This window comes from Cherax quadricarinatus, chromosome 74 (genome assembly GCF_038502225.1).
Source record: "Cherax quadricarinatus isolate ZL_2023a chromosome 74, ASM3850222v1, whole genome shotgun sequence".
Lineage (NCBI taxonomy): Eukaryota > Metazoa > Arthropoda > Malacostraca > Decapoda > Parastacidae > Cherax > Cherax quadricarinatus.
This window is the reverse complement of record NC_091365.1, coordinates 15201545-15228977: the sequence shown is the minus strand read 5'-3', so window position 1 is coordinate 15228977 and position 27433 is coordinate 15201545. Positions and strand designations below refer to the sequence as shown.

The window sequence follows — 27433 nt, the reverse complement described above, 5'->3', positions numbered from 1 at the left end:
GCTGAGTCAGTAGGCTGGTTTTGCATCGCTCTCCACTGTCTGGTGTCGAGTTGAATACTAGTCTGTTCACATTTTCTGTTCCTGGACTGTCAGTTCGTGGGTTTTTATTCTTGATTCACTATGTGGATGATGAGCTCCATGTACGGCGGCCCAGAGAAGTGACGGATGAATGGGGTGATGCTCAGACTGATGGTGAATTTAGCTAGGGCCAGTGAGCAAAGAGCGGGGAGCCTTTTACCCCCGTTGCTGCCATTCATTCCTTTGTTGGCGACTCACGTTTACCACTCTTATCCCCGGGATCGTTTGTTTTAGTAAATATGAAGGCTTGCCTATGTTAGACAGGATGGTGGATTGTGGAATGAAGAGCTGAAAGTTATTATTGTGTATAAATATTGTTAATGATTCCTCTTCATCATCCGTGACTATTGTTCCAGTTCGTAAAGGCAATTCGAAAGTCGTCCTTGTGATACCAGTGAGCATTTCTTGTGGCTCTTTAATCAGATCCTTACCTGATACTTTTCGACCTCCTCATCACTATAACACTAGTTTATTTAGATTAGTTGTGCACACTTTGCTCTTTGTACCTTTCTCATCTCTCCTTATCTTTAGACGGCTTATAATTACTAATTACTTTCCCTGCCAGAACCATCAGTACTTTTAGATTTTAATTACATTTTATTTGGGTTTTGGACGCAAATAGATCTCCAAGACAGTGACACCCTAACTATTACTCCTGCTTCTCTATTCTTATTGTCACTCTGTGTGGCAGTTTGAAAGCGTGAAGTGCTCTTTCTATACGCTACACTTCTCTTCCTTCAACTAAAGATGCCACCTCCAATGAAGAGTTCTTAGAATTATTTGTTGCATCTTTTCTTGCGACTATAAGGGTCACCATCCCACATACCTTAGGTAAATATTTTCTTGAGTGAATACCTGTTGGTCAGCAGATTGCACCAAAATATGCCACGTGAGGCTGGCATTGATACAGTCGTATTACTGCCTGCTACGTAGATTTCAAACAAGCAAGAACCCCGTACCTGACGGATCATGCGAGTAGCTAATACTAATAATAATAATAATAATAATAATTAAACTTTAATTCTACAAGTACATGTACATGATATACAGGCCTAGCTGACATCAGTGACATACTACTATATAGGAAACTGCTTGTTATGCAGAGCATTTAGGGCAAATTAGGTCAATTTTGTCTCGGGATGCGACCCACACCAGTCGACTAATACCCAGGTACCCATTTTATACTGATAGGTGAACATAGACAACCAGCGTAAGGAAACACGCCCAATGTTTCAACCCTCTCCAAGAATCGACCTGGACCTGCACCGTGTGAAGCAAGAGCTTTTGCCACCAGGCCACGGGGCACCGTTCTTGTCGGCCTGGTTACCTTTCAGCTTTATTAGCTTTCACTTTCATGAGTGTATGGAAAATAGTACGAAAATTAGCACGCAAGTGTTATCCTCATACAGCTCCAGTCCTTGAGGTTGCTGGTACGTAAATTACCGGATTTACTTGAACTTATTCTGTAATCGTATTTGGTTTACTAGAGAGTTACTCTGCTGTGCACCTGTCCTTAATCCAGGTAAATGGGGCCGCGATTTCTCTCATTATAGATCCACAGCTGTTAACAGCTCCATTTGGAAGTTAATGGGAACGTATAGTAAACAGCAGAGTATTTTAGTAGCTGGAGTTGCACAGCTATCTATCATTACATTTGCGTGGATACTAAAAGGGGCGGGTCTTTGGTTGATTCTTGTCTGTCGCTCCATACGTACATTCACCATGCCATTGTGGTAGGTTTGTGGTGGCAATGTTTACTCAACCTGGACGAAGCTTATGGCACTGCCTGGAAATATTACATCTTATGTCAAGTCCATTATTTTGAAGAAGTAGAAACTTGTGCAGCATTTGGGAATCTTTACTGTAGAAACGTTTCGCCAGTCAGCAGCTTCTTCAGTCCACCGTTCGTCTTTGTAGTTGACTGAAGAAGACATTGACTGGAGAAATGTTTCCACCATGAAGATTCCCAAATGTTGCACGAGTGCCTATTTATTCAGCCAACCAATACACACACGCATAAACACGCACACACGCGCGCACACACATGTGGGAAAGGGCAAAGAAGACCGCAGACAGAGTATAGGCTAGGTGGCCAAAGACTGCAAACCTCACTCAAGGAGAAAGATCTTGAGGTGAGTATAACACCGAACATGTCTCCGGAAGCACACATCAACCAGATAACTGCTGCAGCATATGGGCTCCTGGCGAACCTGAGAACAGCGTTCCGATACCTTAGTAAGGAATCGTTCGAGACTCTGTACACCGTGTACGTTAGGCCAATACTGGAGTATGCAGCACCAGTTTGGAACCCGCACTTGATTAAGCCCTTCAAGAAATTAGAAAAAGTGCTAAGGTTTGCGACAAGGTTAGTTCCAGAGCTAAGGGGAATGTCCTACGAAGAAAGATTAAGGGAAATCGGCCTGACAACACTGGAGGACAGGAGGGTTAGAGGAGACATAGTAACGACATATAAAATACTGCGTAGAATAGACAAGGTGGACAGAGACAGGATGTTCCAGAGAGGGGACACAGAAACAAGGGGTCGCACTTGGAAATTGAAGACTCAGATGAGTTAAAGGGATGCTAGGAAGTATTTCTTCAGTCATAGAGTAGTCAGGAGATGGAATAGTTTAGCAAGTGAGGTAGTGGAGGCAGGAGCCATACATTGCTTTAAGACGAGGTATGATAAAGCTCGTGGAGCAGGGAGAGAGAGGACCTAGTAGCGTTCAGTGAAGAGGCGGGGCCAGGAGCTGAGGCTCGATCCCTGCAACCACAATTAGGTGAGTACGCGGTAAGAGAATAATATTAGCCGTTTTGGCAGTCATTGTTACACACGTAATCTACGGACACGAGATGCCAGGTTTCACTTATTCAGTTTATTGGAAATCTGTGCGAGTGACTATATATAACAAGAACTGTCTTATCCACCACCAGGCGGCTCTCCATCTCCCTCTGTAAGGTCCCTGGATACACTTCTTACATCCTCTCTAACGCCGGCCGAGTTCTCGTAATTCCTTCATCATAGTCAATATTTCCTCTACCAGAACCTTGACTGGTCTTTTGTAGATAGTTACAGTTAGTTCTCTTTTATTTTGTACAGTTGTGTACAATATAGGCTGAGTGAGGAGTTGCAGTTGAGTGGGACTGACACATGAGTTATCAGAGCCTACACCTTGGGTAGCCTAAGAATGCTGGCCTAGTTTGGGCCATTAGGCCTGTAGCAGTGTTCCTCTATTATTTTGCTCTGAGTAGTTTATGTCCGTCCTGCGCTACTGCTGTTGCGTATGCTGCGTGAATGTGTGTGTATTTATGTATGCATGCTTGTATTTCTCTATGCTTGTATATGTGTTTAAATGTGTATTCATATATGGTTGTGTATGCGTTAATGTGTATTCATGTTTGCTTGTATGTGTTCAAATGTGCATTTATGTATACATATGTATATGTGAATGTATTCTTGTGCTTATATTTTTGAGTGTATGAGAAAACGAGATTATAGCTGAGTATAGTCAGTTATAACACCAGACGTATTTCAGTGCTGCGTGACCCTAGAAAGATGTATCTGTCTGTGTAAGATCCCGCCGCCTCCCACTCTCTCAGCCCACACATGAAGCAGAGTAGTTGACTCTTCAAGTTCCTAAGAGGCAGACAAGCTGCAGCTGAATTTCCGGAACTAAGAGCTATAGCTCAACCTTGTCAAGAGGTCGAGAAGCCGAAGATCAACACCTTATACGTCTTTCTAGCATGGTACCTTGATGCCAGTGAAGGGGATGTAACCCAAGGAATTGAACGTATTTTTTCTGTTCTTGATTCGAATTTCATTGCGTGCCATTAGTCCAATCTCTCTATGACCTTCAACGAATTTAGTATTCTCCCATTCATATAATAATACGACTATGGAGGAATTTTAGTTCACACTCAAGAAGTTTAGCAATATGTCATAACATTTCAAAACAGGCTCAGGCGCTGTGGACCAACACCCTTAAGGAAAGGTGAAGGTAAAGTACTATAAAGATTCGAACTTTCCTCGAAGTAAAATACATCAGAAATAAAGATTTGAAGTTGATCAGTAGAGGCATTCTCAAGTTATCACGTGCATTCAATATTCCAACAAATTTAATAACTTTGGCAGATTGAAACTTTCCGCTATTGCTTACATTGCAAATATTGCTTTTAGGGAAATGCTTAAGCACTAAAAAGTTAAAGCTGATCAGACGAAGCATTCTCAGTTTATCTCACCGAAAATAGTACCTTACAGTTTTTTATAAAATTGGTACCTACACATTCCAATTACAACCCGAACTCCATTTTAACTACTGCACTCCAAGATTCCATATAAACTCCATCGTAATTACTGCACTTCCAGGCTATACACAAACCACTACGTTCTCAGAATGAAGGTGGTGGTGAGACCTCGTCACCCAGACGTCTGTCCAAAGTCGGGATTGACACTAAGAAGAGAGGAACTTGTCGAGTCATGAGAAGAGCAGCACCATCGGGAGCACTGGAATGAAGAATCAGTTACACATCACTGTAGCCATCTGATACACATGAGTAGAAGACCTGCCGCGCACCCACCATAGGGCTTCTGTCACCACGATTGCAGGATTGCAGTCATCCTTCATTGGCCATAGGAACGGAATCACTGGGCCCCATTCACAGGTCTATTAACGGTACCTTCTCTTGTATCATTAGATCATTGGCTTTATTAAAAAAAATGTTCGTCAACATGTCTCTGTATTGGACTGAAAAAACCTATTCACAAGCCTCCACTTGCACATCAGTGAGCCTCCATCAGGAGCCAATGATAGGTCATCATTGGAAGACCCGTATAGGGCATTGTTTCTGACGAATATTTGATCATTTTCTTTAAGCAGCAGAAGAGGATCTCAGACCGAGACAGTCATATACTAACAACTGTTTTCCTTTGCTGATAAAATAGACTCGGGAACATAGGATAACCTTTATATATAGTGGTACACCATGTTCCGTTCATGTGAAGTGAATTTTCAAGTGAAGGCCACTAACATCCACTACATGAAGACTTATCCTTCACACAGGGATCACTCTTTAACTTACCACCATCTTGAAGTTGAAAATGGATTCTGTCATTATCACCACGAAAAACTCTGACGGACTTCATACGACCTAAGCTAAACAAGAGATCAGTATTTCGCCTGTGTATATACCATACTTTGTAATTGCTGGGAGAAAATATACACGAGAGATAACCGGGAGAGATGTTTTTTTTGTTGACGTGGTCAACAGCAATAACAACGTTTGTGTGATACATAGAAACACTTTCGCATATTGTGGACTTAGAACGAGCTGAACCCGGCATCGCTGAAGAGAACCACACGAGCAGAAAGTGTTCAGAAGCAGCTCCAGTTATGACTACAAACACTTGGTCCTTAGAGCAGAGCGGCTTGCCCGTCTCTTACACAAGTTTGAGGAAGAAGAACATGCATAAAGCTAACACGCTTGTCTAATTCAATCTACATATCAAAAATCCCTGGTAGTTGTAGTAGATGAGCACTGAAGTAGGCCTACCAGTCCTGGGGTATGCCTAGAGAGGGTTTCGGGGGTCACCGCCCTCGCGGCCCGGTCTGAGACCAGACCTCGTTGTGGATCAGGGTCTGATCAGCCAGGCTGTTACTGCTGGCTGCATGCAAACTGACGTACGAACCACAGCCCGGCTGGTCAGGTACTGACTTTAGGTGCCTGTCTAGCGCTTTCTTGAAGACATCCACCGATCTATTGGTAATCTCCCTTATGTATGCTGCGAGGCAGTTGAACACTCTTGGGCCGCTAACACTTACTGTGTTATCTCTCGCTATACTCGTGGCACTCCTACTTTTCATTGGGGGAATGTTGCATCTCCTGCCGAGTCATTTGCTTTCGTAGGGAGTGATTTTCGTGTGAAAGCTTGGTACGAATGCCTCTAGAATTTTTCAAGTGTGTATTATTTATCTTTTTCGCCTGCATTCCAGGGAATACAAATCGAGGGACTTCAACCGTTCCCAGTAATTTAGGTGCTTTATCGTACTGATTTGTGCCGTGAAAGTTATTTGTACACTCTCTAGGTTAGCAGTTTCGCCCACCTAGAAGGGGGCAGTTAGTGTACAGCAGTATTCCAGTCTAGAGAGAACAAGCTATTCTTAGAGAATCATCATCGGCTTGGCGTCCCTAGTTTTGAAGGTTCTCATTATCCATCCTATCATTTTTCTAGCAGATCTCTGAAGGTGAGATCCTCTGACATTATCACTCCTAGGTCCTTCTATGTTTGAATGCGCAAGTCGCTTCTCTGCCTTCGCCAGACGCAAAACCCTCCCCTCTGTGTCTAAGCAAAACATCATTCTCGTAGCACTTTAGTCGTCTAAGTTATTGATACCATACAAGTTCAGGACAAGAACAGACACAATCGGCTGCATCCCAAAGCCGGGCACACTCGTAAGCTGTGAGGAACACCCATCAACTGTTTCATCTCCATCCTTGTAAGCCAGCCCACAAGATATATTTAGATTGCTTCCACCTGCAGAGAGAAGCCAGGGTAGAGCATCACATTGCTTTAGTCCACTAAGTTATTGATAACCTGCTGGAGGCAGACACTGACCTGTGAATAGACCCTAGCAACCATACTCACAATCAGTTCTTTCCCCTTACATTTATTTACTTAAAAAGAACATCTTGCTGGTATGCGAACTGTCATCTGGTGAATGTCAGCAGACACCGTACCACACTACGCTACCACATAATTCAGTGATTTAGCCCATTGCCCGCGTTCAGTCGCACCCAGTGATGTTATGCAATACATGGCAGACTGTAAGACAATGCATGGCAGACTGTAAGACAATACATGGCAGACTGTAAGACAATACATGGCAGACTGTAAGACAATACATGGCAGACTGTAAGACAATACATGGCAAACTGTAAGACAATACATGGCAGACTGTAAGACAATACATGGCAAACTGTAAGACAATACATGGCAGACTGTAAGACAATACATGGCAGACTGTAACACCGGGTATGTTCTATCAGACTTGACCTCTGTATAAAGTTTCCAATAGTTACTTATGTCTCTTTTATAAACTATAACTTGCCAGTATTCCCATACAGGTTTACTATCACAAGAACTAAATAACATACATGGATTTAAATTTGTGGGAATTTATAATAAAAATTAATTTAGTGGTAACTATATTATGAGGAAACGAAATGTGGTATAGAACGTGAATGTGGTATACAACGTGAATGTGGTATACAACGTGAATGTGGTATAGAACGTGAATGTGGTATAGAACGTGAATGTGGTATACAACGTGAATGTGGTATAGAACGTGAATGTGGTATAGAACGTGAATGTGGTATAGAACGTGAATGTGGTATACAACGTGAATGTGGTATACAACGTGAATGTGGTATGGTATAGAACGTGAATGTGGTATAGAGCGTGAATGTGGTATACAACGTGAATGTGGTATAGAACGTGAATGTGGTATAGAACGTGAATGTGGTATAGAACGTGAATGTGGTATAGAACGTGAATGTGGTATAGAACGTGAATGTGGTATAGAACGTGAATGTGGTATACAACGTGAATGTGGTATACAACGTGAATGTGGTATGGTATAGAACGTGAATGTGGTATAGAGCGTGAATGTGGTATACAACGTGAATGTGGTATACAACGTGAATGTGGTATACAATGTGAATGTGGTATAGAACGTGAATGTGGTATAGAACGTGAATGTGGTATACAACGTGAATGTTTTATACAACGTGAATGTGGTATACAACGTGAATGTGGTATACAACGTGAATGTGGTATAGAACGTGAATGTGGTATAGAACGTGAATGTGGTATACAACGTGAATGTGGTATACAACGTGAATGTGGTATACAACGTGAATGTGGTATACAACGTGAATGTGGTATAAAACGTGAATGTGGTATAAAACGTGAATGTGGTATAAAACGTGAATGTGGTATACAACGTGAATGTGGTATACAACGTGAATGTGGTATAAAACGTGAATGTGGTATACAACGTGAATGTGGTATACAACGTGAATGTGGTATACAACGTGAATGTGGTATAAAACGTGAATGTGGTATACAACGTGAATGTGGTATAAAACGTGAATGTGGTATACAACGTGAATGTGGTATACAACGTGAATGTGGTATAAAACGTGAATGTGGTATACAACGTGAATGTGGTATACAACGTGAATGTGGTATAAAACGTGAATGTGGTATAAAACGTGAATGTGGTATACAACGTGAATGGTGTCAATTTGGGATTCAAGATGTAAAGTTAAAATTTTTTAGTACGAATTGTTAGTGGTGATGTGTGATCACTTGTTGCAAAGTGTGATGGACGGAGAGGAAGCAGAGTGAGGGAGTACAAATAGAAGTAGTGTAGAGGTCAGAATACACTGTGCAACAAAGGTGTGTATTTACTGGGTGGGTGAACAAGGGAAGGGAAATTATTGGTGGAAGAATGAAGTAAAAATATTTAAACAGTTATACCCCTCAAGGAAGGTGCCTTGATACTAGTAAGGGGCTCTTGATCTAGGGAATTGGATCTGCTGTCCAGTTCCCTTGAATATCTTCCACATCCCCCCCACAGGCGCTGTATAACCCTTCGGGTTTAGTGCTTCCCCTTGATTATAATAATTTAAGTTACAAATAAATGAGGTGGACAACATCAAGAAAATATAGAAGACAAAAGTGTTGTGAAGACGTGTAATAGAGCAGATAAAAGAACAAATGAGCCACTGTCAGTAACTTTAAAAATGAAAGTTTTTTAGGAAAAAAAATTCAGTGAGACAAACGATTCTGTTTGTATAGTGAAAATTTTGAAAAAAAAAAAAAAATGAGTATAGCAGGAAAGATGGAGAGAGGAGCTAGATGACTGGTTCAGTGCTGGTGAAATAAAGGTCGAAATTTTATGCTAATAAAGATCGGGAAGTATGAAGGAAACAACATTTAGGTGGTTCCAAATGTACTGACAACAGTAGTGTAGGACTGACACGTTACGCAACAACCTTTTGTTGGTATGAGGTTTAGTTTTGTGTAGAGCTTTGTCACTAAGTGACAGAACTCTATGCAGAGCGAAACGTTGCCCTAATGAAAGCTGTTCTGTAAGGTCTCATCTCTTCACGAGGATGGATGTAATTCAGACTGAAATCCTGACAGCATTTTGAGATACAAAAGTGTGTACTGATAGGAAAAAATGTAGGAGCCCAAAAATTAGGAGACAGCATATCTGATTCCATTCTATAAAGAGAAAGATTAGAGGAGAGTTGTAAGAATTAATGAGAACTACATGATATTTTAGGTAAAGGAATTGTGACATTTACTGTGCCACAATATATTTCACATTAGTTGTACACTTGTTCTTTTACCAACCATATTGTAGGTAATTCTGGCTTTATTATCCATACAGGATACATCTGATAGTTCTTGACTTTGGTGTTCTGCATGTGTCTATCTCCCTCATGTTTTAATAATATTAAATCAAGTACAGTTGCCTTTAGTTTGATGTATAGTTTTTGGTGCAAAATTGGAAGTAATCGTAGTGTTTCTGAGTGACTTTTAAGTCATTGGTAAATCAGTATGATTATTCTCAGCATGAATCTACAACGTATATATCAGATTAGGTTACTTAGTTCTCGATTTATTAATAGACTCATTAATACTGGAAACAGTAATGGCACAAACCTTGTAAAGATGGTGGAGGAGCTGGTGTCTAGGGTCATGGTAGCAACTGCGGTGCTGCTGCAGGTGTCGGTGACGGCTGCTGCAGGTGGTGGTGGTGACGGCTGCTGCAGGTGATGGTGACATCTGCTGCAGGTAGTGATGGTGGCGGCGGCGGCTGCCCGGCTACTGCAGGTGGAGACGTAGTGATAGTGTAGTATGTGGGGAGTAACGTGGTACTTGGTGGGTAATACCTTGATTCAGATGGCTGAGGTGGGTAATACCTTGGTTCAGATGGCTGAGGTGGGTAATACCTTGATTTAGATGGCTGAGGTGGGTAATACCTTGATTTAGATGGCTGAGGTGGGTAATACCTTGATTTAGATGGCTGAGGACCAGTTGAGGCGGGAAATACCTTGATTTAGATGGCTGAGGACCAGTTGAGGCGGGAAATACAGCTGGTCCTCACAAGATAGTCACAAGAACATTTGAAACTGCTGAACTTATGATGCTCAAGTCATATATTCTTCTTAGGTAGATCACTTGATACTGACGTCTTGAGGATCATCTTCAGCGTGCCCATAATACTGCGTGACTGGATGAAATTACTTTCATTTTTAGAGTTCGTGTGTCAGGCGCTGTCACACCTCTAATCTTTGTAGGGAAAATTACTTCTGGATTGTTGTGAAGAATTATCCCTAAGTTAGTGATCCATATTTTTGTCACTGGATCACTTGCGGATCTGTATAGGAGGAGGTCACGTGGCGCTAGGTCATTCACTCCTCGTGTAATGTAAGGATTACTTAGCGCCAGGTGATCTCTGCGTACGGGAGCCGCCTCGTGCCCCCGTCTCGCTCCCAGCTGTACCGAAGCTGCTGCAAATACTATCCTCTTGTGTGTGGACGCCGCGTGAATAGAGAAAGGTATCTACCGCTGACCACACGTCGTATTCCTTTACTCATCACGCCGGTTGTTCAATAAGCGACATGTGGGTGACAAGCAAAGGATTACCCTGTGCGTCTCGAAAGTAACTGCTTAGAGAAGTCGTATGCAGCCCCATATTGTTCTCCCCAACAGGCCTGGAGTTTGGTTAATTTGTAAGTGTCCTCTTTCCGGTGACAAACCACAGGCGCCATGGTTAACGGGGGCATGTTAATGGACGAGAAATTTATTGATTTGTGGGAAATAAGACAAGTGATTGGATGAGATGTCACTGATGAACAGTAGAGCCGGACATGTGATTGGATGGTCAGCGAATTTTTGGTTGGTAAGAACGAACTGGGCTCCTTACTCTTTATGGGCTGCTAGGTTGTGTACTAATGATTACTTAGAGTACTATCATACTTATCGAGTGACTTGTGAACATAGAAAATACGGGCGGTATAGTCTTAACACCATCAGTAGTGTATTTATGACTGTCATTCAAGTGAGAATGTAAATTCACAACAAATACAAATTGAAAATAAAAACTGGATGATTTTTTCAGTCTTATTTCCATTTCCAATTTCTGAATTTGTGAAATTTTTCCAGCCACGGTATTGTGACTGTCATCGAGAACATGACTTTGATGGCTAATATGAAAAAGAGCAGAAACTGTATCTAATCCATAACAAAGGTGATTAACTCTTATACTTAGTAACAACTTACAGTATAATGCTATTGGTGAACGACAGGGGAGAGAGAACATGGAACACTCACAAGCGGGAGTGGCTCGTACAAAAATAAACAGCTACTGGCCGCTGCCCGCGTTACTAGTGTCTAATGTAATATAACAACGTAAGAATTATGCACTAGTCGTCAACATATTTTATCACAATTGTTATCAGAACCTGGGGTAAGTTGAATGACGCACCTTAGCAAAAATCTTGTGGGTGCAGAAAAGTGAGGAGTGGAGCTCGTGCAACCTGTGTTGAAGACACCGTGATAAATACTGCTTAAAGTCTTAAGGCTCTCCAAGGCTGCCCAAGTTGACACACTGACTCTAAGACTTAAAGTTAACATATGTTTACCTCTACAACATGACGAAAAATCCTGCCTGTCATGGAAGCCTCGCCTTCTGTAGCAATATTGCCAGCCTTGTCTGCGACCGGGTCACGGGGGCACTGATTCCCCAGAAACATTCACTGGTGAATGCCACTTCAGAGATCCTTTAACACTGCCGTCTCCAACATTCTTTCCAGAATACAAATTTTCTGTCTCAACAGAAAAAACTGGTCTTCGGAACGAGTGTAGTTAAGACAGACTAAGGCGCCTCAAGGAAGTTTCTACCAAGAGAATGAGGTGGCAAGACAACAGAAGGTCGAACTGTGCCCCGCAAACTTGTCGCTTTGGCAGTGTTTAAGAATCTGAGGATACTTCCATGGCAGGAAGGAGTTTAGCTCAGTCTATGGTAGGGTCGACATCCAAGCTCACAGAGTACAACACCGGCTCTCAAAAATAGACAAGAGATTAAGTTAAAACAGAAAGAGTAAAAATGAACAAGAAGATGCGCGAGAGACATTAATTTGGAAAATAATGATATGTGCGGTAGAAACAAAGAAATTTTACAGTGGTACACGTGAACTAACTTTCGAGTGCAGGCAGTGAGCGAGAGTGCAAGTCTCAGAGAGTGGTTAAGGGAGCAGGGGAGGGGCAGAGTGCCCAGAACGTCGTACGTTAATGAGGTTAATACTACCAAGAATACATCAACACAACGTTTAGCTACGCGACGCAGCGCAAGGGACACAGGAGGAGGACGTAAGGTAGAGAAGCCAGTAGGGTTAGGGCGAAAAGGAGAGAAGAGGAAAAGTGGGGGAGACACAAACAAACAAGAAGAGAACATCATGAAGCTATGTAAGGCCAGCACAAGCAGGGGCACCATTGCTAAAGGGCGACAACAGCCCTGGAATAGATGACACAAGCGAGTGGGAGGTAGCAACAGGAGCAACCTCAGGGAGGCTTTGAGCGATACCAGGAAGGCTAGGAACAACCTCGAAGAGGCAAGAATTGACTCCAGTAAGGTTAAGACTGGCGTCAGGGAGGCTAGGATTGACGTCAGAGAGGCTAGCGGTGATGGAAGCCAAGGAGAGGAAGCAAGATTATGGAAGTAACAGCGGATGTATCAGGACTTCACGGGTTACTGAAGGTAAATTGTGATAGCGTGCAACAAGAGTTCTCCGAGAGCTTTAACAAGAGTAAGATTAAAAATAGGATTAACTACTTAAAATAAGTGATAGATTCAAATTAGATCCAGATCAGACACTATAAAACAGAAGAGTAAATAAAGCATAGACTAAGCGCTCAGAATAAAGAAACGTGATAAAAGATAAACAAGAAGGGAATGAGAGGTGGAGTATGAAGAACCTTACGGAAGCAGGAATAAACCCAAAATAAATAGCTGAGAGAGAGAGAGAGGAGGAGGAGGGAGCAGAAAGTTTATCTAGAGATGTAGAAGAGAGCGTGAACTAGGGAGACGAGGGGCAGGAAGAGGGTTGTGGAGGAGAGCCGCAGGGAGGATGGGGCTGCATTGCACAAGTCCTCCTCACAGAAGCACATGTGGCCATGGCCGCTACTTTCCATCATGCACACGTGGTCCACCGTGAACAGGTTGATCTGCAACTTCTCCGTGCACGTCCGTCGGATTGACGCATAGGCTGTGGAAGAGAAAAACACAAGTATTAGACGAGACAGCCAGCTGGTGTATTTTAAACCTGTTTAAAATATAATTCAGTACATAACTGCAGTGTACAGCTGCTCTGTTCAATAACAGTTAGGTGTGAACACTCAGTGTACAGCTACGCTACATGACCATGGGGAAGGAGGATGTTGGCCTTGCTGATAATGAGGGGCCACTTGCCCTTCAGTTCCCATCACTGTGCCTTGTGTACTGTCTCTCTTCTACTGTACTTCACTTCCCGCTCCTTATCTCGATTGTTTTGTTTGATACATGAAGCTGATTTTAGAAACTGTGAGCAATGTTTTTATTATAGATGCTCACGCCATAAGTATTTGACGTGTTCTAGTACTGTCTGGATTATACACAGTATGTCTGGCCATACTCAGAGTATCGTAAAATAAAATTAACTAATGTAGATGCAAATAAAATAAATAAGAAACAAAGCTGAAGGGGGTAAGGGAATTTCAGTGGGGAGAAATAAATGGGATTAGGTCAGGAGTATCTGAGAGTCAAGGAGGGGGTGGCAATAATGTTGAAGGATCAGTTATGGGAGGAGAAGAGGGAATATAAATGTATAAATTCAAGGATTATGTGGATTAAAATAAGGGTCGGATGAGAAAAGTGGGTTATAATAAGTGTTTATGCACTTAGAGAAGAGAGGAGTGTAGAGGAGAGAGATTTTGGGAGATGTTAAGCCAGTGTTTAGGAAATTCTGAACCAAGTGAGAGAGTAATTGTAGCAGGTGATGTGAGTCTGCTAATGTGGGAGTGTGGCATGCAAAGAGTACGTAACCTTTATTCGGCGCATGTACACACCCTCATTTACAGGCTATCTCCCCCAACCAGCGAACCAGGTTGCTAAGAGTTGATGGGGCCCCGTCGTTCAACTAGTGACCAGGTTCTAGCCAATAAGAAGATGGTTTTGGCAATTGCAGAGGTTATGTGGGTACCACTCTCCTGTCTGCCCTTGTCATTTCCATTCTAGAGCTGGTTGAAGCACGGTCTGTTATCTTGTGGCTTCTATTTCTGCCTTGCTTACCGTGGAGTGCACTATACTTATCACTGTACATAGTGTACATATTGCTGTTCTAAATTGGTGAAGGATAATATAAGTCTAAACTTTTTCTGCTGTTTATTTTGCTCCCATTACACCCGGGATAACAGGCCATTTGGATTCCTGGGTTGTAATATGGGTAGCCTGTCCGAGAGCTGGAGCTGGACTTAGAGAAACGGTTGAGCTTAGGGTGAAGCTCGTAGCAGGAACATTGTGCAGCTTGCTGTCTGGCATTGCATTAGCTTGGCCTACGCTTTACAAATTTTGCGTGTCAGTTACTGTTATGGTCAGCCTTGCTATTGTGTGATCGTTCAACAGCTCGCTACTAGCTTGTTCGGTGTGCTCGCTTCGCTACGGTCAGTCTTCTAGAACAGTGTAGCTGTCTGGCATTGCTTTACAAATTTTGCGTGTCAGTTGTTACTAGCCTGTTCGGTGTGGAGAATTTTGCAGCCAGCTTTGCTTGTATGCGTATTCTGCAATCGTACTGTGCATAGCTAAGCGTGTTCTGCAAATTAACGTGTTACGTTGGGGTATTCTGCAATCGTACTGTGCATAGCGAATAACTTATGCCACCTAGACGAGTCAGACGTCTGGTGTCGGCATATACTTTGCATAACCTACCTAAATTGTCCCTACAGCGTTGTTGGAAAATTGCTTGTTCCATTGGCATTAAATACAAACGCACTCTCACAGCTGCGCAACTGCGTTCACTGATTGCTGACAAACTTATAGAAGAAGAGATGGCACATCAGACTCCTCCCTCTACGGGAGCTAGGGCAAAAACTACTATGTTCTCGCAGGAGGAAGATGATACACCTACGGAGCAAAATGGTCAGTATAGTGCAGCTGGGTTGTCTCAAGGCGAATCAGCGTCGTTGGCACTTGAGCTGGCAAAAATCAATCTTGAGCAAACTAGGGAACAGAGAGCATTCGCAAGGGAAGAATTTGATAGGGAAAGAGAAAGGAGGCAGTTTTCGCATTCTGTAAATGATTTTAGTTTACAAAAAGCAGTATAGCTTGTTCCCCGCTTCAATGAGGCCGAACCAGAACAATTTTTGGAAAGCTTCGAAAATCAGGCTCGAGCCTTGAGGTGGCCGGAACTGCATTGGGCATCGTTGGTTCATACAGCATTATTGGGTAAGGCACAGGAATTTACGTCAGCATTAAATGACGCTGAATTCTGATTATAAAGTAGTGAAGACCACAGTTTTGGGAGCATATACATGTATCCCAGCCAAATATAGAAAGATTTTTAAATTAAGCAGGCGGCAGCTTGGTCAATCCCTAGTGGACTTTGTGAGACAGCAAACCAAAGCTTTTACCAGCTGGTATAAAGCAAGTGGTGTCTCTACCTTTGAGGAGCTGGTACAGCTTATTCTGATTGATAACCTGCTGGAGTCTGTGGGACCAGAGGTTAGAGTCTTTCTGCAGGATCGTGACTTAACCACTGCATTGGAGGCAGCCAGGTTGGCTGATACCTTCGAAACTAACCGCTCCTTGTCCGAGCGGTCCCGTCTCTCTTTTCAACAGCCTGGCATGAGCAGAGATCGTCAACCTTGTAGAATGAAGTGCCAGCCGGAGGGAGAACGTCTACGTCAGCCAACTAAGTCACCTGGTGAGCCACGCTTCTCAACATATGGTCCACCTGCGGAGAGGCAAACTACTCATGGTGCATCTCGACAACAGTATCCAGAGAGACACCAGCCAGAACGACACCATTTGCAACGTCAGCAGGGAGTAAAGGGCAAGCCTGTCGTCTGCTTCCTCTGTAACAAAGTAGGTCACATCCGTCCCAACTGCCCCCATAAACCCCAACCCATTGGGAAAATCTCTAATATCCCTAGTAACATGTCCCCTAGAGAAGTAGAAAAAGGTATGGCCCCTTATTATTGCAAGAGTCTTATTTCCCTTAAGGAAAACTCGGAAACAACTGAAGTAAAGACCTTTAGAGATACCGGAGCATATTGCTCACTTGTAAGAGAAGGAATATTACCCCTTTCAGAGAACACTTCCTTGAATTCCTCTGTTTTATTGGAAGCATTTGGAGGAGCTATATATTCTGTTCCTTTGCATAAAATTTATGTACAGTGCAAATATTACACTGGGTACTTGACTGTAGGTGTCTCAAAAGGATTCACCATGAAAGATGCCATGTTATTACTGGGTAATAACATTACTACTGTTAGTGTGTGTCCTGAACCTATAATGAGTAATTCTTCTCCGGTGTTGGCCATAACTCGGGCAACATCCCAAGGGTTGTCTGGAGAGAATGTTGACCTATCCTTGGACGACTCCGATCTCCGAATAGCCACGTTGTTTTAGGAGGCACACCGGCCGGAGCCTCGTAAATCAAGTGAACGGACCCCGATCAAGCCTTCCTATTCCCAGGTTGCAGGATTGCCAGAAGTCTCTGTTTCCATGCCCGAGGGACTGTCCTTCCGGGAGGAACAACGAAAGGACCCTTCTTTAAAATTCGCTCTTGAGGCAGCCATGGGTAAATCCTCTTTATGTCAACCGGTCAGGTATGAAGTTAAAAACGATTATTTGATCTGCACTGAGACTGGTAAGGAGATAGAGGGCCGGCAATTGTATGACAGGTTAGTGGTTCCAACCAAGTTTAGACCTCAAATATTAAATATAGCTCATAATACTTCATTAGGAGGTCACTTAGGAATTACAAAAACCTTGTATAGAATCACAAAAGAATTTTATTGGCCAAAATTAAAGAAAGATGTGAAGAATCATATTAGGTGTTGCCGAGAATGTCAGCAAGTAGGGAAACCTGGACATTCCATTAAACCTGCACCTCTCCAACCTATACCTGCTGATGGAGAACCTTTTGCAGATTTAATTATAGATTGTGTAGGTCCACTACCTAGGTCAAAGTCTGGAAATCAATATTTATTTACGATTATGGATAAAGTAACCAGATATCCTGAAGCAATTCCCATGCGCAGTATTAATACTAAAGCTATTCTCAAAGCTTTAACAAAATTCATTTCTTGTTTTGGCATTCCTAAAACTATTCAGAGTGATCAAGGTACTAACTTTACTGCCAAAGCATTTAGAGAAGTATTAACTAGGTTAGGGATAATCCACAACTTATCCACTGCCTATCATCCTCAGTCCCAAGGCGCCTTGGAAAGATTCCATCAGACATTAAAAAAAATGATGAGAACTTTTTGCATGCACTTTCCTACAGACTGGGATGAATCACAACCTTTGTTGCTGTTCTCAGTACGAGAGACGGTGCAAGAGTCTACAGGGTATAGTCCGTTTGAGCTGATCTTTGGGCACAATGTACGAGGTCCTCTTCGGGTGCTCAAAGAAGGATGGATGGGAGAAGACGTTAGCTCAACACTCTACAACCCGTCTTCAAGGTTGCAGGTGGCACGTCAGTTAGCCAAGGCTAACCTAAAGACAGCTCAAAGTAAGATGAAACAGAGGTATGACAGAAGTGCACAATTCCGCTCCTTCCATCCAGGAGACAAGGTGTTGGTGCAGGAACCTATACCTGGCCACACCTTGAAAGCTAGATTTACGGGATCTACGCAGATTGTAAGTAGATTATCTGATGTAAATTATGTGGTAGCTCCCATTGATAAGACCTCAAAAACTAAAATTTACCACATCAATCAATTGAAATCTTTTCATACACCACATAGTCTCAGTAATGACTGTCCTCTACCTCTGAGGACGACTCTGATTCTTTGCACTCTATCTCTGAAATTAATATTAAACTTTGAAATTCTGTCCTCAAGGATCCTAGCCCTTTAATGGAGGGACTATCTGAAACGCAAGCAACAAATTTAACTGAGCTTCTACAGTCATATCTAATATAATTTTCGGATGTGCCGAAAAAATGCACGTTAGGTTATGATGTAGATGTGGGAAACTCTAAACCAATTAAACTCTCCCCCTACAGAGCTAATCCTGAAAAGCAGAGGCTACTTCAGCAGGAAGTAGAATTTTTGTTAAAGCATGGTTTAGTGGAGGAGTCATCTAGTCCATTGGCTTCACCGTGCATCCTTGTGAAGAAGGCTGATGGAGGGTTTCGTATGTGTACAGACTACCGTAAGGTGAATGAGGTCACAATTACAGATGCTTACCCTCTTCCTCGTCTGGATGACGTAATTGACTTTGTGGGCAAGGCTATTTTTGTGTCCAAGTTAGATCTCCTAAAAGGTTACTATCAGGTACCTTTGACGAATAAGGCGAAGGAAATCTCTGCCTTCGTAATTCCAGGAGGTCATTATCAATACACAGTTACCCCCTTCGGAATGAAAAATTCCCCCTCTTCATTCCAGAAACTTATCCATCAGGCTATTAAAGGACTTGAAGGCACGGCAGCGTACCTAGATGATATTGTTGTGGTGTCTGATACTTGGGATCAACACCTACTTAGACTTAAGGCTCTTTTTGAGAACTTTAAGAGTTCCCATTTAACAGTTAATTTATCTAAATCTTCCTTTGGCCAGGCCACTATCACTTTTCTAGGCCATGAAGTAGGTAGTGGTAAAGTTGCACCTAAACTTGCTTAAGTTCTTGCTATTAAAGATTATCCAGTTCCTCACGATAGGAAATCTCTTCAACGTTTCCTAGGCATGATAGGATTTTACAGAAGATTCTGTAAGAATTTCTCAGATATTGTAGCCCCTCTTACCTCTCTTACCAGTCACAAAGTTCCCTTTAATTGGACCTCAGACTGTAACACTGCTTTTAATAAAGCAAAAAGAATATTGTGTACTGCACCCATTCTCTTGTCTCCAGACTTCTCCAAACCTTTTTCATTACAGGTTGATGCTTGTGAGTCTGGGGTTGGGGCAGTACTATTACAAATCGAGAATGAGGAGTTGCAGCCTGTAGCATACTTTTCAGCCAAGTTCCAGCCACATCAGAGGGCTTACTCTACCATTGAAAAAGAAGCCCTCGCGCTGGTACTGGCTTTGGAGCATTTCGATGTTTATGTGGGCCAGACATCGCAGGTGGTCACAGTCTACAGTGATCACAATCCTCTAGTATATCTCCAAGCCATGAAGAACCACAACACAAGGCTTATGCACTGGACTCTAAGACTGCAACCATACTCACTCAGAATTAAATATATTGCTGGCAAAGAAAATGTGTTGGCGGACTCATTATCTAGAGTCTAATATTTTTATTTATTTAGGTTAGGATGTTATATTTGTGGTAACCCCTTTTCACGCTCTTTTTTTTTTATCCCCTGGTGTGGGGTTTTTTTTTAGTGAGGGGATGCGGGCTACCGTCCGCCTGTATCTTCGACCTATGCTAGCCTGACTGACTGCTGTCTCACTTTGAGTTTAGGGTTTGGCTTTTTGTCACGAGAAAAGCTGAGCTCTATCTAAGAGTTGGATGGTGGAGAGGAAAGGCGGTCCCATTATTTTGTGCCATGGCGGCACGGTTACCACTGGGAGGTGGCAGCCTAATCCTGAGCCTTCTCGGGGTGAGGGTGTGGCATGCAAAGAGTACGTAACCTTTATTCGGCGCATGTACACACCCTCATTTACAGGCTATCTCCCCCAACCAGCGAACCAGGTTGCTAAGAGTTGATGATGGGGGCCCCGTCGTTCAACTAGTGACCAGGTTCTAGCCAATAAGAAGATGGTTTTGGCAATCGCAGAGATTATGTGGGTACCACTCTCCTGTCTGCCCTTGTCATTTCCATTCTAGAGCTGGTTGAAGCACGGTCTGCTATCTTGTGGCTTCTATTTCTGCCTTGCTTACCGTGGAGTGCACTATACTTATCACTGCACATAGTGTACATATTGCTGTTCTAAATTGGTGAAGGATAATATAAGTCTAAACTTTTTCTGCTCTGTTTATTTTGCTCCCATTACACCCGGGATAACAGGCCATTTGGATTCCTGGGTTGTAATAGGGAGAAACAGTTAGAGAGGGTGTGGTAGGTAAGTTTGTGGTGCCAGGCGTAAATGATAATGAGGGGCTTTTGATTGAACTTTGTATAGAAAGGGGGTTTGGTAATGGGTAATACATATTTTAAGAAAATAAGGATACGTATACAAGATATAATACAGGGCTTAATGACCGTAGTTTGTTGGATTTTGTATTGGTAAACAAAAGACTGATGGGTATATTTCAGGCTGTGCATATTTATAGAGGGGCCAAAGATGTATCAGATCATTTTTTTAGTTTTAGCTACAGAGAATAAAAATCAGATTAGATACAAGGAGAATGTCATCAGCAAGTAAAAGAGAGGTGAAGGTTTATAAACTAAAGGAGAAAGCAGTTAGGGTAAGATAAAAACAACTATTGGAAGAAAGCTGGGCTAGTGAGAGTATAGGCAGTGAGGTTGAAGAGGTATGGGCTAAATTTAAGAGTGTAGTTTTAGTGTGTTCAGCAAAAGTGCGTGGTTGCAGGAAAGTGGGTCTGGGAGGGAAGAACGATTGGTGGAATGATGAGGTAGAGTAGTAAAAGAGAAAAAGTTACCATATGAGAGGCTTTTACAAGGAAGTATATTTGGAGAGAAGAAAAAAAAGAGGTTAAGAGAGTGGTGAAAGAATGTAAAAGGAGAGCAAAGGAGAGGGTGGGTGAAATGCTATCAAGAAATTTTGCTGAGACTAAGAAAAAAGTTTTGAAGTGAGATTAATAAGTTGAGAAATCCTAGGGAACGAATGAATTTGATAGTTAAAAATGGGAGAGGAGAGTTATTATATGGAGAGTTGGAGGTATCAGGAAGATGGAGGGAATATTTTGAGGAACTGTTAAATGTTGATGAAGATAGGAAAGCTGTGACTTCATGCATTGGGCAGGGAGGTATGACATCTTGTTGGAGTGAGAAAGAGCCAGTTGAGTGTGGTTGAGGTGAGGCAGCGGGTAGAATGAAAGGGGATAAAGCAGCTGGAATTGATGGGATAAAGACAGAAATGTAAAAAGCAGATGGGACATAGTTTTAAAATGCTTGATGTTTTCATTTAATGTATGGAAGAGGGAAGGTACCTAGGGAATGACAGAGAGCAAACATAGTTCCTTTGTATAAAGGCAAAGGGGACAAAAGGCTAAAATTTATAGCGGAATAAGCCTGTCGAGTATACCTGGTAAAGAGTATGGTAGTTATTATTGAAAGAGTAAGACGGAGAGCAGGATCGCAGATAAACAAGGAGGCTTTAGGAAGGGTAGGGGGTGTGTAGACCAAGTGTTTACAGTGAAGCATATAGGTGAACAGTATTTATATAAGGGGAAAGAGATTTTCGTTGCATTTATGGATTTGGAGAAAATGCATATGATAGGATGGATAGGTGAGCCATGTGGCAGATGTTGTAGATGTATGGAATTGGAGGTAGGTTCCTGAACGCTGGTAAGAGTTTTTACGAGGATGGTGAGGCTCAGGTTAGAGTATGTAAGAGAGAGGGAGATTATTTCCTAGTAAAAGTAGGCCTTAGACAGGGATGTGTGCTGTCACCATGGTTGTTCAGTGTATTTATAGATGAGGTTGTAAGAGAAGTGAATACTCAGATGTTATCAAGAGGTATGGGATTAAGAGATAAAGAATCTGGCATAAAGTGGGAGTTGTCACAGCTGCTTTTAGCTGATGACAGTGTGTTCTTGTGAGATTCGGAGTAGAATTTGCAGAAGTTGGTGGACAAGTTGGGAAGGTTATGTAAAAGGAAATAAAAAGTGAATATAGGAAAGATCAGGGTGATGAGGATAAAAAAAAAAAGGTAATGAAAGACTGGAGATCAGATTGGAGGAAGGAAGTGTGGAGGAAGCGAATATATTCAGATATTTGGGAGTAGACTTGTCAGCAGATGGGTCTATGAAAGACGAGGTGAAGCATAGAATTGATGAAGATAAAACTGTGAGTGGTGCACTGAGGAGTCTATGGAGACAAAGAACTTTATCCATGGAAGCAAAGAGGGGAATGTAAGTGAGTATAGTGGCAGTAAATCTCTTCTTATATGGGTGTGAACCATGGGTGGTGAATGTTGCAACAAGGAGAATACTTGAGGCAGTGGAGATGTCATGTCTGAGGGCAATATGCTGTGTGAATATAATGCAGAGAATCCATAGCTTGAAGATTAGGAGGAGGTGCAGGGTTACTAAAACTATTATCCGGAGAGCAGATTAAGGGTTGTTGAGGTGGTTTGAGCATTTAGAGAGGGTGGAACTAAATATAATGACTTGGGGGGCGAATAAATCTGAAGTGGAAGGAAGGCGGGGTTGGAGTCGTCCTAGGGAAGGTTAGAGGGAGTGGGTAAAGGAAGTTTTGTGTGCGAGGAGCTTGGACTTCAAGCAACAGTGCGTGAGGATGTTAGATAGCAGCAGGTGGAGACAAATGGATTTCATGACGTGCTGTTGAAGTGTGAGAAAAGTAACACATATGAAGGAATTTAGGGAAACCGGTTAGCCTAACTTGAATCCAGGAGGTGAGAAGTACAGTGCCTGCACTTTAAAGGAGGGGTGTTGATATGTTAGTTTTTTACTGTAGTGTAGACGCATCTCTAGCAAGACAGTGATGGAGCGAATGATGAAAGTGTTTCTTCTTTTTTCGGGTCACCCTGCCTTGGTGGGAAACGGCAGATGTGTTAATAAAAAGAAAAATAACACTTAACACTGTCTAGTGATTGTGTCACATCACCTGCGCGGATGATGACGGTGTCACATCACCTGCACGGATGATGACGGTGTCACATCACCTACACGGATGATGACGGTGTCACATCACCTGCACGGATGATGACGGTGTCACATCACCTGCACGGATGATGACGGTGTCACATCACCTGCACGGATGATGACGGTGTCACATCACCTGCACGGATGATGACGGTGTCACATCACCTGCACGGATGATGACGGTGTCACATCACCTGCACGGATGATGACGGTGTCACATCACCTGCACGGATGATGACGGTGTCACATCACCTGCACGGATGATGACGGTGTCACATCACCTGCACGGATGATGACGGTGTCACATCACCTGCACGGATGATGACGGTGTCACATCACCTGCACGGATGATGACGGTGTCACATCACCTGCACGGATGATGACGGTGTCACATCACCTGCACGGATGATGACGGTGTCACATCACCTGCACGGATGATGACGGTGTCACATCACCTGCACGGATGATGACGGTGTCACATCACCTGCGCGGATGATGACGGTGTCACATCACCTGCGCGGATGATGACGGCGTCACATCACCTGCGCGGATGATGACGGCGTCACATCACCTGCGCGGATGATGACGGCGTCACATCACCTGCGCGGATGATGACGGCGTCACATCACCTGCGCGGATGATGACGGCGTCACATCACCTGCGCGGATGATGACGGCGTCACATCACCTGCGCGGATGATGACGGCGTCACATCACCTGCGCGGATGATGACGGCGTCACATCACCTGCGCGGATGATGACGGCGTCACATCACCTGCGCGGATGATGACGGCGTCACATCACCTGCGCGGATGACGACGGCGTCACATCACCTGCACGGATGACGACGGCGTCACATCACCTGCACGGATGACGACGGCGTCACATCACCTGCACGGATGACGACGGCGTCACATCACCTGCACGGATGACGACGGCGTCACATCACCTGCACGGATGACGACGGCGTCACATCACCTGCACGGATGACGACGGCGTCACATCACCTGCACGGATGACGACGGCGTCACATCACCTGCACGGATGACGACGGCGTCACATCACCTGCACGGATGACGACGGCGTCACATCACCTGCACGGATGACGACGGCGTCACATCACCTGCACGGATGACGACGGCGTCACATCACCTGCACGGATGACGACGGCGTCACATCACCTGCACGGTTGACGACGGCGTCACATCACCTGCACTTATGACGACGGTGTCACATCACCTGCGCGGATGACGACGGTGTCACATCACCTGCGCGGATGACGACAGTGTCACATCACCTGCGCGGATGACGACAGAGTCACATCACCTGCGCGGATGACGACAGTGTCACATCACCTGCACGGATGACAGTGCCAACACCTACACTGGTGATGACAGTGCCATCACAAGTTCTGGACAAGGTGACACTAGGCTTAAGTAATCACACTGAAATGTTTGCTTGTTACAATACCAGTCTATAGATGAATGGTTCAGAGAACCGACATGTTGATAAATTAGACACATGTGCAACTCTTGGGTATCTTTATTGAGGAAACGTTTCGCCACACAGTGGCTTCATCAGTCCATACGTAGGAGAAATTTGAAGAACAGGAGGAGAATGAGGTAATCAGTCCCTCAACCTTGAGCCGATGTGTTCAGTCCATCAATCTTGAATAGAATACGGCATATGAGCGGAGAAGCAGCTTATAAAAAGTATGGCAGGAGAGGTGCAGCAGTCATACCTCTCCTGCCATACGGTTTATAAGTTTCTCCTACGTATGGACTGATGAAGCCACTGTGTGGCGAAACGTTTCCTCAATAAAGATACCCAAGAGTTGCACATGTCTAATTTATCAATACCAGTCTAGGATGGAGGAGGAGGAGGAGGCGGCAGGATGTATTGTTTGGATGTGAGAGAGAAACTGTTATCTTGTTACTGTTTACTGACTATATCGTGTTATGACGTTACGTAAACAGTGCAAACAACAGTGACTCGCCAGAGAACAGTGAAGCGATGAATGGAGTTTTTTGTGATAAACTCTAGAGATGCTAATGTCATGTTTGTTCCCACAAAACTGTGTAGGATACTTGTGCACAGTTCAGGACTTTTATTAAAGAAATCGTTTCGCTACGAGTGGCTAGTGATGACTTGGAGAAACGTTTTCTTTGTTAAATGTTTTGAAATGTACACAGTTGTCCTTTACAGCAACAGTATATGATGGACATATTGAGGAGGAAAGTCAACGTTATGAACGTGACTGATAAATACAAGTGTCTTCCCTAGCAGGCCAAGATGGTGATTAATAGTCAGTGTCTAGCAGGTATGATCAAGCCCAACTCCCTGGATCACATAAGGTTCGTGAAGCTAAGTGCATCAAGCCCATTAAGTCACTGTATCATCCTGTCTTTGAAGCTGTGTACTTCATTTATCATTCTGCTTGTTGCTCTTCGTCATCCACAAATCCAAAATTACGCAACACAGTTACAGTTTTGGTAAGTGCTAGATTCATCTCACTATCTGACACGCTCTTAAGCTTTTTTTTTTAAAGGAAAATCCAAGTCAGTTCATACGAAAAATATTGATAATGAGAAATGTTTGAAGTGTGATGAAAAGTGTAGTTCGAAACTGCGTACACAAGAGTTGCACCGCAGTTCAGAGTGTCGTGAAGCTTTGAATGACAAGCTTGTGTAGAGCAGTTCAGAGAGTTGTGAAGCTTTGAATGACAAGCTGTTGTGAAGCTTTGAATGCCAAGCTTATGTAGAGCAGTTCAGAGTGTCGTGAAGCTTTGAATGACAAGCTTGTGTAGAGCAGTTCGGAGTGTCGTGAAGCTTTGAATGACAAGCTTGTGCAGAGCAGTTCACAGAGTTGTTCAGCTTTGAATGACAAGCTTGTGTAGAGCAGTTCAGAGTGTCTTGAAGCTTTGAATGACAACCTTGTGTAGAGCAGTTCAGAGAGTCGTAAAGCTTTGAATGACAAGCTTGTGTAGAGCAGTTCAGAGAGTCGTGAAGCTTTGAATGACAAGCTTGTGTAGAGCAGTTCAGAGTGTCGTGAAGCTTTGAATGACAACCTTGTGTAGAGCAGTTCAGAGAGTCGTAAAGCTTTGAATGACAAGCTTGTGTAGAGCAGTTCAGAGATTGTTAAAGAACTGATGAAATCAGGAAGAGGTATTCACAAATTATGGTACCACGACTAATACTCCAGTACATTTAGTGTAAATGATGAGTCGGTATCTACACAACCCAGAACTATTTATTATTACATTCATGGAGAAGCGCTGAACCCGAAGGAGTCATACAGCTCCTGGGGAATGGAGGACATTCCGGCTTAATTCAAGGAATTAGAGCACAGGTCCAAACTTGGAAAGCTTCAAGTCGATCAGAGAAGGCATTCTTTATCGTACAGAGATTCATATCCCAAAAATAATCAAAAATTAAAATTTAGGTTTTCGGCGTTGAAGGTTTGAAACCAGTCGGATGAGACATTCTAGTTGGAAAATCAGTATCTAACTTTTCACAGTTTTTTCAGTGCAATCAGCAAGTTGGACCTACACACCCTAAAATTAATCAAATTCTTTCTCTAAATCCGATTCACCAGCTGAAAAGATTAAAAGCCGCCCAGGAAAAGCTTTCTAGTTATTTCTGTGTCCAAACGAATCCAAGTTTAAATCATACGAGGTAACTGTTACTGACCACTTTATACAGACACACAATATACCGAAGGTAGATGCACATACAAGATACAGAAGACACATAAAAGATACAGAAGACACACACAACTTACAGAAGACACATACAATACAGAAGACACACACACAACATACAGAAGACGCATATACAACATACATAAGACACAATACAGGAGAGACACATACAACATATAGAAGACATACAACATACAGAAGACACAATACAGAATACACAATACAGAAGACACACGTACAGGATACAGAAGACACATACAATACAGAAGAGACACATACAACATACAGAAGACACACAGCATACAGAAGACACATACAATACAGAAGACATACAAGATACGGAAGAAACACATATAACATAGACATACAAGATACAGAAGACACACATACAACATACAGAAGACACACATACAACATACAGAAGACTTACAACATACAGAAGACACACATACAACATACAGAAGACTTACAACATACAGAAGACACACATACAACATACAGAAGACTTACAACATACAGAAGACACACATACAACATACAGAAGACTTACAACATACAGAAGACACACATACAACATACAGAAG

At 43.0% G+C, this 27433-nt stretch overlaps 1 protein-coding gene across 1 annotated transcript in view; it reads right to left on the bottom strand.

Annotated features, from left to right (window-relative positions):
- Window positions 1–27433, bottom strand: part of qvr (protein quiver) — a 216706-nt gene that overhangs the window by 64501 nt on the left and 124772 nt on the right. Inside the window, exon 4 of the mRNA XM_053793079.2 lies at window positions 9812–13419. Within this exon, the coding sequence (XP_053649054.2) occupies window positions 13202–13419 (218 nt within the window). The 3' untranslated portion in view covers window positions 9812–13201. The remainder of the gene's footprint in view (window positions 1–9811; window positions 13420–27433) is intronic.